The following is a 19,627-nucleotide window of genomic DNA, read 5'->3' as shown; positions in this document are numbered from 1 at the left end:
ATTTCTATTGCCTGGGTAGACTGCCCTAGAAGAACACTGCGAAGATTTACGTCAGAGAATGTTTTGCCTGTTTCTTCTAGGAGGTTTATAGTGTCTTGTGTTATATTTGTCTTTAAGCCATTTTGAGTCTACTTTTGCGTATGGTGTGAGAGAGTGTTCTAATTTCACTGATTTACGTGTGGCTGTCGAGTTTTTTACATGTGACTGTCCAGTTTTCCCAACACCACTTGCTGAAGAGACTGTCTTTTCTCCATTGTATGTTCTTGCCTCCTTTGTTGAAGATTAATTGACTGTAAGTCTGTGTGGGTTTATTTCTGGGCTGTCTAGTCTGTTTCATTGATCCATATGTCTGTTTTTGTGCCAATACCATGCTGTTTTGATTACTGTAGCTCTGTAGTATTGTCTGAAGTCTGGGAGAGTTATTCCTCCAGCTTCATTCTTTTTCTTCAGTATTGCTTTGGCAATTCTGGGTCTTCTGTGATTCCATATGAAATTTTAGGATTCTTTGTTCTAGTTCTGTGAAAAATGTCCAAGGTAATTTGATAGAGATTGCATTAACTCTGTAGATTGCTTTGGGTACTATGGCCATTCTAACAATATTAATTCTTCTAATCCAAGAGCATAGGATCTTTCCATTTCTTCAAGTCACCTTTAATTTCCTTAGTCAATGTTTTATAGTTCTCTGCCTATAAGTCCTTCATCTCCTTGGTCAGATACATTCCTACATATTTGAACAGATGTTTAATTCAGCCTTAGACATGAGAAACTGAGGGTACTTCTAAGACATCCAAGGCGGCATGTCAAGTAAGCACTTGATTACATGGCCATGGAGCTCAGAGAAGAAATCTAAGCAAGAGTAATAAATATGGGTCATCTTCAGGGGATCACCTAGGGATAGAGTGCAGGGAGGAGAGTGACATAGCCTAGGGTCAAGCCTTGAGTAACTCTGAGTGAAGGAGAATCAGTTTATAAAGGAGTGGCCAAAAAGAGAGGAATAAGATCTAACATTTTGGTCCAAAGTCCAAGGAAAAAGAACAACATGAAGTCAACAAAGAAACTGTGAGGAGTTCAAGTAGGAGAGTTGCTAAATTTAGGAATGGAGCAGTCGCTGGTGATCTTACAGATACCTATTTCAATAGTGATGGGGCAAGTTTATACTGTATAGCACAGGGAACTATATTCAATATCTTGTAACTTATGGTGAAAAAGAATATGAAAATGAATATATGTATGTTCCTATATGACTGAAGTATTGTGCTGTACACCAGAAATTGACACAACATTGTAAACTGACTATACTTCAATAAAAATATATTTAAAAAAATAGTGATGGGGCAGAAGCCAGATATCTATGGGTTGAGTACTAAGTGAGAGTTGAAAACATGAATGAACATTATCACTCTTAGAACATGTCTGACTAAGAAACAGAAGGCAAAGACAGTAGCTGAGAAAATATAGAGATTAAAGAAAGGTTATCTAGTGTGGGAAGAGAAGTAGAGGTTAACTAACTTGAAAATATTTAAAAAGTGAGCACAGGACCCAGTCAAGATGAAAAGGAAAGAGAATTTCATAATATATGAAATAATATAAGATTTCTAGGAAAGTAAGAGACAATGGGATACAAAAAAAACGGGCATAAGAAACAGACAGGACAAGGCATAGATCCTCTATGGAAGTAAGGAAAGAGAATGGGTACAAATATGGTGAATTTAGATATCTAATTCCATAAAATAAGGCACTTGCCACCTGATGATTCTAGTTTTTTCTGTAACGTAGGAGAGGACCATCTGCTGACTACAACGGAGGATACAAGAGGACTGGAGATTTGAGAGAAGTGAAAAATATTTGAAAAGTTGTATAGAAGTAAGAGCACGTATAGACCAGAGAAGTCCTACACATCACAATTTCCTTGAAAGTCTTGACAAATCAAGCCAACTGTGAAAGTATGAGGGCAAGAAATCTATATGTTCTAGTCAAAGATTAGAGAAACTGTAGTAAGCCACTGGAGATGCAAACAATGACCAAAGTCAGGTTAGAAATTATAATTTTAGATCAAAATTTTAACTTTAAAACAGTAGAAATCATAATTATTGAAATCTATAAAAACAAGAATATACCAAAACAGGTAAAGTCAGAGGATCCATGAATATATTTACAGATCCAGAAAGCAACAAGAAAAACAGTAGAAAAGCAAACCAGTACAGCAAATCACAGGAGTTTTATAGGTGAAGCAGACTATCTTCTAATAAGTTTATCTGCTTTCTTCTAACACAGTAGAAGCCAATTTCTAGATAATACTGACCTGTCACTTTCTTAACAAGGAATTCACAGTGACTCTGGTGGACACTGATGAGGGGAAGTAAAGACAGCTTTTAACAGGGTTTTTCAGAAAATAGTTCAAATGATTAAAATACTGAGATATATGATCAGTACACTATATTGATAAAAACACAAAATCACTTTCTAGTGTCCTATAAAGTAACTCAACCATACACAGTTTTATACTTAAAATGAAATTTAAGTCTATAATACCATGTAGCTGAAGTATTTCTATAAAATTACATCAATTAAACTTTCTTCCTTCAAATTATCTTTGTTTTACTCACTCAGACTTCTTTTCATAGGTCTTAGAAGATTCCTCAATTCTCTTTTCTAGCTCCAGGACAGCTTCCTCCTTGTTTAAAAGCATTTGTTGTGTCTGCATAAGTTCTTCTGCTACAGTTTTCAACCTAGAATGAACAGTTTTCTCATTATCAATCAATACATTAATTATACTCATGTTATACACACAAAAAAAAGCATTCCTACATCTAAGGTTGCGATGTCCAAAACAGTAGTCACGTGCAATTTAATTTAAATTAAATCTTAAATAAGAGTAAAATTTCAGTTCCTCACTTATATCAACCACATTTCAAGTGCTGAACAGACACATGTGGCTAATGGCTACCTTACTGGACAGCTCAGAAAAGAACTTATCAGTAATGACAGTAAGTACTCTTGGGCGTCTGTTTTAGAGAGTCTTATTCAACAGACAGAAAAAGAGAAACAGAAACAGAAAATGGAGAACGAGAAAAGAATTAAAGTAAAAAATCCTGTCATCTCCCAGGAATAATGTATAGTGAAATAACCATGGTTTTTGCTTTCAGATTAACATGTATTTATTTACATGCTGGCTTTGCCACTTTTTATCTGAGATCCTGGACAACTTGCTTCAGCTCATTGAATCTATTTTCTCATTTGTGTTTTCAGTACTGTAACATCTGCTTGAAAGCATTGTTGTGAGGATCGCATACACTAATGCATAAGTAATGACTGGTACTTAGTAGGCATTTGAGTAAATGGTATCTAGCATTATTTGCGTATGTCGTCTCATTTAATCCTCACTGCAACCTATGAGAGAGATACTATTATCCTCATTTTAAAGCAAAGAAAGGCTCAGTCACATGGCAATTTAAACTGATATAAGCTATTTCTATTTTCACATATTGCAATAATGCTTTAGGGGTATTTTCTATTTAGATTTAAAGATAATTAAACACACAAAATTAATATGTACACATAGACCAGATAATTTTTTGGTTACATAAGATGCAATTGGTTCTGAATAGGAATATTTCCACCACAAAAACATAAACAGCTGTAATCTAAAAAACAATACAAATGAATTTATTTACAAAACAGAAATAGATTCACAAACATAGAAAACTATGGTTACCAAAAGAGAAAGGAAGGGGAGGGATAAATTAGGAGTATGGGATTAACAGATACACACTACTATATTTAAAATAAACAACAAGGATTTACTGTACATACAGGGAATTATATTCAATATTCTGTAATAACCTATAATGGAAAAGAATCTGAAAAAAATGTATATATACATATATATATACAATGTACATATATATACAATGAATCACTTTGCTGCACACCTGAAACTATTGTAAGTCAACTACAGTTCAATTAAAAAAAATTGCTATCAATAATTTTAAAAATACACACAGTTATCATATCACATTAACATTTTTTCTTCAGCCTTTTAAAGCAAGATATGAAATGCAAAATATACAAAAGAAAATATTAAATAACTCAAGTATATGAAAATTTAAATTTAAAGAGTTGATTAAGTCAAAAGTAAAAAAAAAAAAAACCTTAAAGAAATATTTGCAATGTAAATTATAAGCAAAACCCCATGTAGAAAAATCCTTTGAAAAAAGACAACCTAATATGAAAATGGACAAAGAACAGAATGGGAACTTAATCAAGAAAAATTCAAATGATTGATACGCACATGGAAATATTTAATGTAATCTGACCCACAATTAAATATCTGCAGATTCAATAAGGTTATTCTTCACCTACTAAAACTGACAAGAATGAAAGAGTGAAAATATCTCAATATTGTAGGAAGGAAGGAAGGAAGACATATATCCTGCTGATGTGAGAAAAGTGGCACAGATTTTTAGAGGTCAACTTGGAATTGTCTCTCAAATTTCGAATTAGAATATTCTTTGACCATCTAAAAATGTCTTACCAAAATACTTTACAACGTACACACAAATAGTCCATATGAAGACGTTCGTTACAACATTGTTTATAAAACAAAAAACTAAAAAAACATTTAAATGTTCATCAACAGGGGAATAACTGAATAAATTTTAACCCACTTAAGAAATAGAATAGCATATAGTCACTAAAAAGAATGACATGCACACATAAAAGGTTCTTCCTAGACATAGTTTTAAATTAAAAGGCATTATGCAGAACACAACATGTGGCATAGTTCCATTTATATTGAAATAAATGTATGTGTAATATGTGCTACTGACTGAATTGTATTTCCTCTAAATTCATATGTTGAAATCCTAACACCCACTGTGATGGTTTTGGAAATGGAGCCTTTGGGAGGTAATTAGGGTTAGATGAGTTCCTGAGAGAGAAGACTTGATGATGGGATTAGTGTCCTTATAAGAAGAGACACCAGAGAGTTTGCTCATGCTCTCTTTTTCTGCTCAATTTTCCATTCACCTCTCTTTTCAATTCTTCATTCATTTATTTAAACAGGTGTTTACTAAGCACATACCTTGTGTCAGGCACTCAGCCAGACACCAGGAATACAACAATAAACAAGTTTGGATTCAGGAAACTTACATTCTGGTAGAAGAGACTTCAACTGTTTTCCTCCAACCCTCTTCTTTTTCTTTCCTCTTTTTAACTATTAATTACTGTTTCTTTCCCTAGTTTCTTCTCAGTTCTTCTCACTGTACCATGTCCTATGCTCCATCTTGAAATACATACATAGTCCCACCAAACTGTAAGATGCAGGCACCACGGGCTCACTCTTCACAGCATACCCCGACACTTAGTACAGTGTCTTACACACAATATGCGCTCAACCCAATTCTCTATGTCCTGCGTTTCTCTTCAGAAGATCACACACTAAGCTTTTTCTGCAACTCCCTAATAATTCCCAAGACTCTCCTGATTTGTATCATTCTGAATTATCTAGAAAGTGAAACCAAAGAGCTACCTCAATATGTGAACAGCACAATTTATGAATTTTACCCACCATGTGGGCTGACCTGATATATGAACCACTGCTGCAGAGATGCAATGAAGGAAGCTTTAGCATTCTCTCTCTTTCTTTCTCTCCCCTCAACATGACATTATAAACATATATACATGTATGTATGTCATTAGTACAGGGCTGACTCCTTTCATGTAAAAATTTTATCATCAAGCTAATCACTTTACCTTAACACAACAAGTAAGAGAATTACTTGTGTTTACAACTCTTTATCTCTAGTGCATCTTGTAAAGCACCTTACTCTGGTATAACAGACACCAGGTCTAGAACCAGACACCCTCAGGTGCAATTTTACTTAGCTTTTCTAAATGTCCACTTCCTTCTCTAATAAAATGGAAACCAATTTAAAAACTAATGTAAAGAGTTCCTGTAGCTATGGTGTATATTTTTAAAGTTCCTAGTATAGATTTTGAAGCACAGCACGTTCCCTATAAATGCAACTTTATATTATTAAACAATTTTATTAATTTCACAAGAAATGTTTTTCTGAAAAGTATCTTTAAATTTTGTCTGCTCCTTTTTTAAAGAATATTTTGTTAACATTGGATACAAAAAATAATGTTGCTCCCAAGGCAGAGGTAGGATTGAATATTTTTTAAATTAAACAAGAACAACTTATATTATTTACACATTATTCCCAATGAAGGACAAGTAAAGAAATACTGCAAGAATGCTACACTAAAAATACTGGAGCTACTCATAATTAAAAGTTGCTTTTCCCTTTACAACAATGTTATTTCTAAGAACTTTTAACTTTTTGGAAATGTTAAGAATATCAGTTCCATGAGAAATTAATATAAGCATGTACTTATTTGCTATCCTTGATACAAATAAAATAGTACGTCTAAGCACGTACACACACACACATGCGCGCGTGCCCACACACACACACACACACACTGATGTGATGTGGCATAACAATAATAACATCACCACAAATCTAACAGAAAGCAAAAAGTGAGAGCTTTTATTGATTTCTTCATATTCATCATTCGGAAAAATTCAAGGGAAGACATTTGATTGTGGAGAACATCATAGTTACCCTAGGTAATTGTATTGCTGCCCTGCTTTTAACTGCTATTTTTACTTTGAAATGGGGTAGGAAGGGACGAATGAGGTGAAAGCCGGAGTCCAGACCCACTGTTTCAACCACCTTAGGCTGCCTAGCCATGTCTATCAGAGATCACTGGCAGGTGGCAAATTCTAGCACAGTATATGAAAATCCAAATCCGTTAATACTCCCTGCTTCCTTTAGCCGTCGTGCAGCCTCCTAAAAAAAGCATGTAAGCTTTCAATGAGAAATTAAATGTGAGTTTTTTTATATGCTAAACTTCTGAAGTACAGATGTCAGCTCATTTGTGAGAAGAATGAGGTAGTACTTATGATTACTTTTCAAATTTCTGATTTGTGTTAAAACAATTTTAACCCAGAGAGAGAAAGAAACCTACCACCAGCTTATTAGCTTCCCTAAAGAGTTTGAAAGGTCCTAGACGTTAAAACAAAGGCCTAGAGAGCCAACACTTCTGCTCTGTGGCAGGTCTGTTACGTTCGCTAGAATTTACTACCTGCTAGGTTCAGCAATGAAGCATGGAGGAAGGAAGAAAGGAGACATGAATAAAGAAAGGAGGAGATCAGAGGAAAGGAAATAATATTAGTTTCCTCTACCCTATCTAGCTCTTGATCACATCAATAAAATGGTACCTCTTTTACAGCCTTAGCACAAAAAAGCATTAGCTAAGCTTTATGCAAAGTTTTCTTAAATTAAAAAAAAAAAATGAGTAAAGGCAAATCTTTACTTCTTTACTTCTAAAGTCAAAACTTCTTAATAATTATAAATCTCTACAGATCCATATTTGCAAGTTTAAAGTAGAAAAGACATAATTTAGAAGAACGGAGCTATATGGGGAAAATATTAGCCCTTTTTTACCATCCCCCTTAAAAAAAGCTGAAGTAGGGTGGATTAAGTAAAGAGAGAAGCATACTAGTAATTACAGTTTATATATAGATGACATAATAAATGTAAAAACAGTTTGCAAATTTCAAAGCACTATTCAACATGATATCATTGTTATATATGTTTTGTACACAAATAGAATATTAACAGTTCAAATGGCTTATTTAAAGTTTTAAATTAAATATCACAGTACACTTAAACAATTATGATGCAAAACATTTAAATATCATAAAATGATACTGGCATTAAAAAACTCACAGAACTAACAAAATACTTAACATTTACTCAGTGCCAAGCACAGTTTAAGCATTTCAAAACCATTATTATTATTATAAAACTATTACTATTAATTCCATTGTCATATGAGGAACTGAAGTACAAAGAGGTTAAGGATCTTGTCTAAGTTCACAGAGCTGCTAAGTGGAAGACCTGGTAATGGAGCCCAGACAGCTTAGACCCTAAGCCCATGATCTTAACAAATACCCTCCATTTTAGAAATTCCACCTCAGAGAATTTATCCAATGTATATGCTTCAACAAGTGCACAAAGATGTAAATACAAGGATGTTGATTGTGCCACTACTTACACTCGCAATAACCAAAGGTGAATTTACTATGGTGCTAATGACACATAACCTTTAGACACCTCACTTGCATGATACCTTCCAAGACTCCGAGCTTAATTTTATATTTGTAAATTTGTATAGCTTTTCTTTTAGATGTCCCCTCTCCAAATTTTATAGCTTCAGGCTCCACAAAACCTGCATCCACCCCCTGGCAATCAGAAAAAAACTGGAAATAACATAAATGTCCACCAGTAAATAACTAAATTAACTAAATTAAATGAATTACATTACATATACAAGAGCTGTAAGACATTGTACACTATTAAGAACACTTCATATATACTAAAAAAAGAGGATGATACAAAAGAGTATGCATAGAATAACCCCAACTTAAGCAAAGAAAACAATTTATATACAATCATATGTTTGTATATATAATCTGGAAAGATATATAAACTTTTTTCATGCATTCACACTGGAAGGGTGAAAGAGGATCTACAAAAAAGTGGGAGAATTTTGATTTTCATTGCATATCCTTTTGTAAGATTTTGCAGATGTTTTCATCTGCATGAATCAGATAATTTTTTAAAATGTAGCTGTATTTAAAGATATAAAAGCCTAAAACAATTATTGTGGATAATAACAAATTTTCAAAACTTACACAATACTTTTTATATACTCAAACCATTGGCTCTCATCTAAATCTTACAGCACTCTAGTGGAGATCTGACTTCCCAAAACAATTGTAAATTACCATCTCCTAATGCTGTCACATTAATTGTGATATTTGGGTTAATAAAAGCCAAATGAGATAAGGGTTACAGTTGTAACTTTTCTGACAACTCTTTTTCTCTATTTATTACTATCACAAAAATTAAAGAAAAAAAATTTCTTGTGATCTCTTTCTTAAAATACAATTGCAGCAACACAGCAATTTATGAATGACCTCTCTCATGACAAAAATCTTTATTAGCATTTCAGAAGATTAAACAGAACAGAAAATAGAAGACACTAATGAACCTATTTACAAAACAGAAACAGACTCACAGACATAGAAAACAAACTTATGGTGATCGTGGGAGAAGGGGGTGGGAAGGGATAAAGTGGGAGTTTGAGATTTATAAATATTAACTACTATATATAAAATAGATAAAAAATAAATTTCTTCTGTATAGTACAGGGAATTATATTTAGTATCTTGTAGTAACCTACAGTGAAAAAGAATATGAAAATGCATATGTCTGACTGAAACATTATGTTGTACATCAGAAACTGACACATTGTAAATGACTATACTTCAATTAAAAAAAGAAAAAAAGAAACAGGAGAGGATGGCTCCTAATCAACTGTGCAAAATTTCTGAGTTTCTGTTAAAAATATTTATCTCCTAATACACAACCTAATCCAACTCAATCCAACAAATCTACCGTGTGATTTGTTTCCCTTGACCAAACTGTCCTTCTAATATATCATCTGTCTACTAATACTACATATTTCCAAATCTTCCCAACTCACTCACACAGAGTATTCCTCTAATACAACCTGACACAACTGTAGTATATGTTCAACTAAAGACCAAACTGGAGCTACGATTATAGATAAAAACAACCAAAAACAGACATGATAAAACCAAAGTTCTGCTGAAGACGTGAGAGTACTGCAGCATTTGTCATTCCACTGATTGACAAGGTTGATTCAGACAGTCTAATGGGTTAAAGTGATGTCACTCCTTACAACAGAAGTCAGCAAATATTTTCTGTAAAGGTCTGAAGAGTAAACATTTTAGGTTTTGCCCCCAAGAGGCAAAATCAAGGATATCATAAAGGCAGTAATATAATAAAAGAGAAAACAAATAATCCCAAATATTTCATTGACAAATTCAAAATACTGAATTACAATTTAATGTAATACCAGTCAACTATTGAGAAGGACAGAAATCTTTCGAGGGTGATTATTTCCTTTCATTGGGATTCAAAGTTAGTACTTATCAAAATCAACTATCATGTCACCTGTTAATGCAGATATGTAATGAGATTTTACGTATTTCACTTTAAAAATAGCTTTTCATGCAGAAGAGTACTGTCAAATGCCAGTATTAATCCATGAGCATATTTTAATCACTTTACTTTCTTGACCTCTGTGTCTCTTCTCTGAATTCTGAATTTTTTTAACATTTTTTATTGAGTTATATTCATTTTACAATGTTGTGTCAAATTCCAGTGTAGAGCACAATTATTCAGTTATACATGAACATACATATATTCACTGTCACTTTTTTGTTTTTCGCTCTGAGCCTCTTCTCTGAATTCTTTCTGCAAAGAGTCCAGTAACATAACCCTAGAAAATCTGATTTAACTGGTTTGGGTCGGGCCCCAGGCATCAGCATTTTCTAAAGCTCCGTAAGTGATCCTAATAGAAAGGCAGAGAAGAGATCCACTATTCAGAAAGTTCCCTGACACCTCTCCATAAAACCGTCTTCATTCACTTACTCATTCAACAAAGATACTAATAAATCATTCACAACATTTGATATCTTGCCAAGAATTCTGAAGAGTCTAAGAGAAATGTGGTCCAATTTTTTTTCCTAGTCATTACTAATCAGCAGTCTGATAGATTGCCAGTATGACTTCTATTTATAGGAAAATTCCCCAAGAGTCAAAAAGTAATGATTCTCACTTTCCAACTAATCTAAACTTCACAAAGGATAGAGTCACCGATCACTCAAATAAACATAAAGGGATGCAAAAGAAAAAGAAAAATGTTTCTGACGTTCTCCTTAATACCATTTCATATTAATGCATTAGAGTTTCTGGATGGCCTAAGAAAAAGTGTAGATGCAGAATACAGGGAAGCACAGGCCATAAAGTATTAGCATTTTCGAACAGAATTTTGAAGAGTGTTCTATTCCAAAACTACATAAAGCACTATGATTAAGGAACAAATGCTTAGTGAAAGAATAAGGAACTGATATAACAGAAAGGAAAATAAATAGCTAATATTCTGGAGACAGTCATTCTAACAATAAAACTGCAAAGAGATGAGAAATGAAACCACATTTATTTAACATTATTATAAATATTGGGCCCAACATGCTTCCCAACTTAGCCCATCCATTCACCTCCATTCCAAAATCTGTTCTATGTACATACAAATACATGTCTGTACTATTTTTTATTAATGGACTCATTCCATAAATATTATAACCTGCTTTAGTTCTTTGTCATACACTCTGGTGATCTTTCCATACAAACATATATAAAAGCCTATCTTATTCTACTTAAAACCTGAATAATATGGAAAAATTGTGGAGTTAGTATGGACATATAATTCATTTAGCCAATCCCTTACTGATGAATATTTAGGGTGTTTCCAGTGTTTTGCCAAAACAAGGCAACTGTTTTGAGATCTTCATAGTCCTTGGGCTCTATCCAAATTACATATATATATATACACATATACACATACACACACATACACACACACACGTATTTTTTTTTAAAAATTATGTTTCTTTAATTGTTACAGGATTATTGGTCATTGTATTTATTTTTCCACAAACTATCTGTTGATTTGTTTCATTCATTTCTATTAATCATAATATTCCAACACAAACAACAAAATTAACAAATTAATGCCTCAGGAAAGAAAAGATATTAGTTTAACTTTAAAGCACTAATACTATGGTAAAAAGAAAGATTCTCCTCTTGCATTAAAAAAATATACACACACACATATATATTTTTAATGGAATTATCTTAGGTTATTTTAACAGTGCCAACAGGTACACTGAATAACTCATTCCTGGAATAAAATTCTTGAGGAGGGCCTAATCTCAAACTCATATCCTGAATTTAGACACTGTTCAATGAAATGTAGCCAAAGTTTTGCCTTAGTAAGAGGTAAGCAATTAAATCTTCCATCATATTATCAAAGAGTTATTATTTTTAATTTATTACATTTTTGTTCACTGCTTCAACATCATAATTAAGAAATAATGATTTATGAGTATAACTAGTTTTGCTCTAATTATACCCTGAAAAGCAATAAAACAAATTCTTCCTTGGTCACGAAATCTCTTATTTGACATAAGCTGATAACAGGTAGCTATTTTTAATTTTACCACATAATACTCTAATATCAATATGCTCATTCTTTCTTGGTGTATTACAAGAATTGATCAATTTTAGCATAAACTCCTTGGAAGTATTAACACTTGCAACCTTGAACACATAGTAAATAAATCAATGAATTACTTGGGAGCAGTACAATTTAAAAATAAAAAAGCAAGAGCAATTTATGTCATGTTCCTTCACCAAGCAGCACAGGAATTAATGAATGGAATTTGTCACTGTACAAGAATGAGAAACACTACTATCCATTTTATGCCATGCATTCAACTCTATTGTTTAGAGCAGTTTCCCAACCTCGACACTACTGACATTTTTGCCAGATAATTCTTTGTTGTAGGAAGCTGTCCTGTGAACTATCGGATGTTTAATGGCATCCATGGCCTCTGTCTACGAGATACCAGTAGCAACTTCCCACCTGATAAATAAAAATGTCTCCGGACTGTGTCAAATGTCCCCTGGGAACAAAAGTTGCTCAAGAGGAAAATCTCTGGTTTAGACATAGCTGACATTATAACAGTGTATATAAAGTCAAAGTGAGATTCCTGTGAAGGGCTTCAAAACTTGAAGCTTCAAGAAACTCAATATGGCTGCTAAGGAAAACCCTCTAATGCAGGGTACTCCCATGCTCTGTTAATTACATTAGATAGGGACTTTCGGCTGAGTCTTTTGAGGTAAAATTTCAACAGGTCAGATGATATGTCCAATACCGAAGAGAAAATGAGTGCGTAATCATTTCTACCCCTAGTTCTCACCAGGGATAGGTACATACAACACTTATTAATAAATATGTTTCTTTGTGTTGCTGCTGAACAAAATCAGGAGATAGGTTAAATATTTTAAAGTAGAATGACTTAATTATGTTTTGTAAATTTAAAAATGTACTTTTTTTAAACATTTTTATTGAGTTATAGTCATTTTACAATGTTGTGTCAAATTCCAGTGTAGAGCACAATTTTTCAGTTATACATGAACATACATACATTCATTGTCACATTCTCTTTCACTGTGAGCCACCACAAGGTCCTGTATATATTTCCCTGTGCTACATGGTACAATCTTGTTTATCTATTCTACATTTTGAACTCCCAATCCCTTCCCACCCTCCATCCCCTTGGCAACCACAAGTTTGTATTCTATGTCTATGAGTCTGTTTCTGTTTCGTATTTATTAATTTCTTTTTAGACTCTGCATATGAGCGATCTTATATGGTATTTTTCTTCCTCTTTCTGGCTTACTTCACTTAGAATGACATTCTCCAGTAACATCAATGTTGCTGCAAATGGCGTTACGTTGTCGGTTTTTATGGCTGAATTGTATTCCATTGTATAAATATATAAAAACTCTCACCAAAGTGGGTATAGAGGGAACATATCTCAACATAATAAAAGCTATATATGACAAACCTACAGCCAGCATAGTACTCAACGGTGAAAAACTCAAAAGCTTCCCATTAAAATCTGGGACAAGACAAGGATACCCACTATCACCACTCCTATTCAACATACTCTTGGAAGTCCTAGCCACAGCAGTCAGGCAAGAGAGAGAAACAAAAGGGATCCAAATTGGAAAAGAAGGGGTAAAAGTGTCACCATGTGCAGATGGCATGATACTATATATAGAAAACCCTAAAAGGTCCACACAAAAACTACCAGAAATAATTGAAGAATTCAGCAAGGTAGCAGGTTACAAGATTAATGTTCAAAAATCAGTTGCATTTCTTTACACTAATGATGAATCAACAGAAAAAGAAAATAAAGAAACAATCCCCTTTAAAATAGCACCCAAAGTAATAAACTACCTAGGAGTAAATCTAACCAAGAAGGTGAAAGACTTATACACAGAAAACTATAAAACACTGATAAAGGAAATTAAAAAAGACTTAAAAAAATGGAAAGATATCCCATGCTCCTGGATTGGAAGAATCAATATTGTTAAAATGGTCACACTGCCCAAGGCAATCTACAGATTTAATGCAATCCCTATCCAATTACCCAGGACATATTTCACAGAACTAGAAAAAATCGTAATAAAATTCATATGGAACCATCAAAGACCTAGAATTGCCAAAGCATTACTGAAGAGAAAGAAAGAGGCTGGAGGAATAACTCTCCCAGACTTCAGACAATACTATAGAACTACAGTAATCAAGACAGCATGGTATTGGTACAAAAACAGACATATGGACCAATGGAACAGAATAGAGAGCCCAGAAGTGAACCCCTAAAAATGTACTATTAATAGCCTTTAATATTTGAAAAGAACCGAAAAATACATTGATTTCCCCAAACTCTTAAAATTTTATGCAACAGTAACAACAAAGTGAAAAAGGAATTAATATAATAGCCTAAAAGAGATTTCTGCTTAAAGAGAAAGGAATTCAATTAAAAGTCAAATTTTCCTAACTAAATGCTTCTGACATCTGTGAGTCTCTTCTTATCTCCAGCTCTCATCTCCAAAATGTTTTTTCTAATAAGTTTAGAGAGTAAAACGGGATCAAAAATTTATATAAATTTTGAAAAAAATAAAGCATTATTCTAAATAAAATATTAGCAATAATTGGGCAAAGGAGTATAACATCACACAGAATTCCAATTTTCAGAATTACCAAAATTACTGATGATAATGAGTTAAGTATTTCACTCTGACCAGTTCATTTTTAATTTACGTTTTCATCACTTCCAAGAAAATAAAAATTGGAATTTTAAATCTGATAAAGTTCAACTATAAATAATAACAGTAACATTTAAACTGTTCAGATTTTCTAAATACTTACATTACTTGCAAACTTTCTGCTGTTAAATTATTCCACATAATCTCATTTGCTTGAAGGTTTTCATTTTCTTCTAGTAAGGAAGTATCAAATTCAATTTCTTGCTCCGTAGCAGCTGTTGTTCTAATAAAGCATGCCAAATAATTCTGATCAATATGAATACATTATCATAATATATTTAGTACACACCAAAGGCAGAATATTTGTTCTTATTTAAAATTATGTTAACAATGTAAACACAAATAGAATAAATCAAGCTAAACCATAGGCCTCAAAGATTTAGTCAAGTAATTTCAGCCTTAGTTTCCTCATTTGGAGAAAATAGATATTAACCTGTTTTATTCTTTTCACACTGGTAATGAGTATAAAATATGGTGATGCATGCATAGAAAAGTAATTGATCCATTATCATTATAAAGTTTAATACAAATATAAAGCCATACATCTACAATCACTATGTAAAAGTTAAAAGGAAAAAATAGTTTCATAGATTAAATATGGATTTAAGTGATAATATAGTAACAACTGAGAAATATTTAAAGATCATTATATAAATTTACTAGTTATCATCATTGAGAAAGGACTTTGGAAATAATCGAAGGCAAACAAATTAATCTGAAATAGCTTATGTCCTAAACAAGCTCTTCAATATTTCTTATCTTAATTCAGTTAAATATTATATGGTAGAAAAAAATAATTCTGTTATAAATACTGAAAGAAGAAGGAAAATATCATGCATACCTGTGGACTTCTATGAAATTATTGTATTCTGTGCTAGGGTCTATCTGTTCAACCGACATTTGAATCTCTTTATGGACATTCACTATTTCCTCTGTAACAAGACTGGTTATCTGGCTGTATTCATCAAATATACCTTTTCTGAAAACAAAAATAAAATTTTACTACATTTTAAAGTTTTATCAGGGAAACAGAGGCTCAAAAAGGATTTAGAACAATAAACATAAGAAATGTAATGCCAATTTTTACAGATGGTGATTTCATGCACCACCTTATTTCACAGACCTGGAGAGCGAAGTGAAATGATTTTACAAATGTACGGATTAGCATACATCTGATATAATAATTGCAAATGATTTAGAATAAGGCCTTACCTTTTCCAACATCCATCTAATGTGTCCAAAATGTAAGCCAGTATTAATCACTTTCTGTGTCTAAACATTACCACAGAAGTGGACTGTGGATCAAAGCCTGTCTCTAATATTTCTTTCAGCTTCTGCCACTTCCTCACATGCCCTGCCTCCTGGTTCTTCTCTTGCTCCCAAGCCTCTGCTCTTTTCCATATACTTAGTCAATTTAACCAGTTCATACCTTCAGTGACATTGCAATCTCTTCTCTTGACCTCCAGTTAGTAGCAAAAATGTTCATAAAAGTTATTAGCCTTATCTAATAAATGAAAAAGGAAAAACTATTCTGTTGCAAAGATCCAATTCCCAACTTAAGAATGCTATATTGTAAAAATATACCATTGCTCATTAGCAGCCTTAACAAGTTTAGACAGACAAGCTGATCCTGCATAACACAAGTAAATATAAGGCATTTTTTGTTTTTCCAAAATCATTACTAATAAAAGTAATCCCTACAAAATCTCTCTTATTATGAAGTATTCTCTCAATTCCTTTACTTTGAGTAGCAAAATACTGTTTGGGTAAAAAAATTAAATTTAAACTGCTTTAGGCAATGCTAGTTTGGAATGATTATAGAAATCACATGATAGATAATTTAAAGAAAAGAGGGAGGCAAAAGAATTTAATACAGATGTAGTAAATATCTTTGGGGTTATGATCTCACAGTTGAACACAGTGAATGATATTAGTATAAATGAACTTATCTAGAAAATTCTTATAAATTAATACAGTAAGTGGTTATGATGTGGAGATCATTAATACTCATCTTTAAGACAAATGGGGGGAGGGAAAGGAAGAAATCTAATGTTAGATGAATGAGTATCTGTGACATAGGATTCAATTTCAGTGATAATTGTGCATGGGCTTTTTAAATGCTAGATCTAAAATAATTTATTTAAAAGTAAAGATAATACACCGTGTGAAACTACCATACGTCTCAAAAGGATGTCCTTGTGACGATGATACTATTACTGAAGACGCATAGACAGTTTTAAAAAATATTGATTCATAAAATGATTGTAGGAAAGGAAATATTTATAAATCAACAATAAGTAATTTAAAGTAGATATAACTAGACTTATGGGTTAAATATTTTAAGTAGACATTTCACTATTTTATCAATACCCTTAAAAGTTTACATATTCAAGTTGACTAAAAACATTTTATATTTTTATTGGGAAAATGAGGGATCACCTAAACTAGCAATAAAGGAGATAAAGTCTACCAAAGTGTGGCTTATCTTTTTCTGTTGTATTGAACCAATGTATGTGGTAAACATGTATGCATTTGAATTACTGAGCAAAGCTTGCTGTTAGCTCCTTGAAGGCAAAAACTGTGCCTACTCATCCCAATGTCCCCAAGCAGCAGTGTGCTTAGCGTACAGTAGAACTTCAAGAAATATTTGCTGATTTTAATCTCATACAACATGAAGCTGGCAAATAAACCAAAAAAGTATTTTCTTTGGGCTTATCAGTTGCTCAAGATTTAAACACCCAAGCCTCTGGAGGCAGATATCCACTTCTTAACACTTGTCAACTAATGATTTTTTTCACTAATTTAATTTCCAGCTAACAGGAGCAAAACAAAAACATACAAAAACAAAAGCCATTCTTGGGGCTAGATAGATGGTTTGGGAGGAGTATAAAGTGAAGGGACACCAGAAGTGAAAATCAAGAAGACTCAGCGTAAAACAGATTTGAAATACCCTCTGAACTAGTTCAATAATGCAGCTTACAAAACTTTTAAGAAAACTTTTATACAAAAGTTTAACCAGATAAGAAAAAAATGTTAAAATCATTTTATGAAGGGATTTCACATCAAATAGGAAATGTATCTTACAGTGCTTTTATCATTTCTTCTTGCATCTTTTGTAAGGAATCCAGAAGCAGAGGAAGTGTAGTGTCATAATACTGATTCTGATGAAGCTGTGCCCCTTTCAATGCCAATACATACTGGTTATGCAACATGTGAAGTTTCATTGTGGCTTTGTCATAACGTTCCTTGGCCTTTTCAGTTTCTTTCCCTGAAGAAAACATTGGACAAAGTCAGCACGGAGATAATAAAACAAGTTCTATTTTCTTCACTGAGTTACCATTATTTTATGTTATTTCACATACTTTACAGATAATAAAAAGTTTCTTGAACATATACTATCTACTCAGCTCTAAGGCAAGGTACCCTTTGTTTGCCGGTACTATGTGTAGAAAATGCTCTGAAGGAATTATGCTTTGCAGTAAAGGTTTGATGAATAAAGGTTAATATACAATTTTGTGAAAAATTGTACAGGCATAATATGATCCTTCTCATCTTCAAAGAGCTCACACCAAATTGGAACAACAGTACACGTGAAATTGTATAACCAAGAAAACAAGAAAGCTTGTAAATAATGTTAAATTTTGAGGTCTGTGTTTGAAACACCAATAAAGACCAGGGAAATCAGAGAAGACTTTGCAGAGAAAACAGACCTTAAAAGATGAGGCAAGTCTGGAAAGGTATAAGAAAGACAGGATAGACAATAGTTCCTCCCTCTCATCCTCTCTTTCTCCATTTCTTCCTTCCTTTCATTCAATAAATATCATTAACTCTTCACCACCAGGAACTGTGCTAGGCATTAGGAATTCAGTATTTGGCAAAACAGAGTCTTGGACATAGAGTCTATGGGCTGGTGATCTGGAATATTGAGTGAAAACATGGAGAGAATAGCAATGTTACATAGGCAAGCAAAGAAATAAGCTCAAAGACAGCAAGTTTGGAGGAAATGAAGGACATATATCTAGAGAAGTAGGGCAATTTTAGGTTATGAATGATGTGGAAGTCAAGCAGAGAAATTTAGACTTGATGCAAGGAGTCTAAGAGATGATAATATTATGAACTAAAACTTTTCATAGTTCCTCTACTAAAATCATTCAGAAAATATTTACAGATTGGCAATATAAATGAATGACTACATAAATAAATGAAATTTTTAAGCAGTTTTTTTTTTTGCTGTAAACTGAACAAATATGTCTCTTTAATTATTTAGATTGAGGAAATAACCTTTTCAAAATATTTATTAATTTTTGCCCACTATCCAAGGAGAGTCCCCCAAATGAATCTTCTCCCCAAAATGTATCTTTCGTTGAGAACTTTTAACACCAGAGGTTCTCCTCTGCTGCCACTCTGTTGAGGCTCAGCAACCATCTCAGTATTCCCTATAGACAGGAGTCAGAAAAGTGTTTCCTACAGGAGAATGTCCCAGCCCAGGGCCAAAAGCAGAGAAAAAGCCAGGGTTTTTGTGGAGAAAGGAGACCTCAGACCATGCTCAGGCAGAGCAACAGAATTAGAACACTTTTCTTGCCTTTCTCATCAATCTAATTCTGAGCCACAGGAACCCCATCTAGCTGGTGAAAAGGAAACAAACCTTCCCAGCAGACTGGTATGTCTCTACTACCAACAAATTCAAGTGTTTCCAGGTACTTGAACCACCACTGACTTCT

General features: G+C 33.0%; 1 protein-coding gene across 11 annotated transcripts in view; it reads right to left on the bottom strand.

Annotated features, from left to right (window-relative positions):
• The window catches only part of FER (FER tyrosine kinase), a 364,680-nt gene that overhangs the window by 262,399 nt on the left and 82,654 nt on the right, over window positions 1-19,627 (bottom strand). For all 11 annotated transcript variants that reach the window (XR_012505568.1, XM_074360443.1, XM_074360446.1 and 8 more), the window contains 4 exons: window positions 17,991-18,174; window positions 15,748-15,885; window positions 15,010-15,129; window positions 2,607-2,729 (listed from right to left, as the gene is read on the bottom strand). Coding sequence is in view for 10 of the 11 variants with exons in the window: in XM_074360443.1 (XP_074216544.1) it covers window positions 2,607-2,729; window positions 15,010-15,129; window positions 15,748-15,885; window positions 17,991-18,174 (565 nt within the window). In the remaining variant the exon portion in view is untranslated. The remainder of the gene's footprint in view (window positions 1-2,606; window positions 2,730-15,009; window positions 15,130-15,747; window positions 15,886-17,990; window positions 18,175-19,627) is intronic.

Source organism: Camelus bactrianus, chromosome 3 (assembly GCF_048773025.1).
Source record: "Camelus bactrianus isolate YW-2024 breed Bactrian camel chromosome 3, ASM4877302v1, whole genome shotgun sequence".
Classification (NCBI taxonomy): domain Eukaryota; kingdom Metazoa; phylum Chordata; class Mammalia; order Artiodactyla; family Camelidae; genus Camelus; species Camelus bactrianus.
Note: the sequence above shows the minus strand (reverse complement) of the source record. Positions and strands in the feature narration are given on the sequence as shown.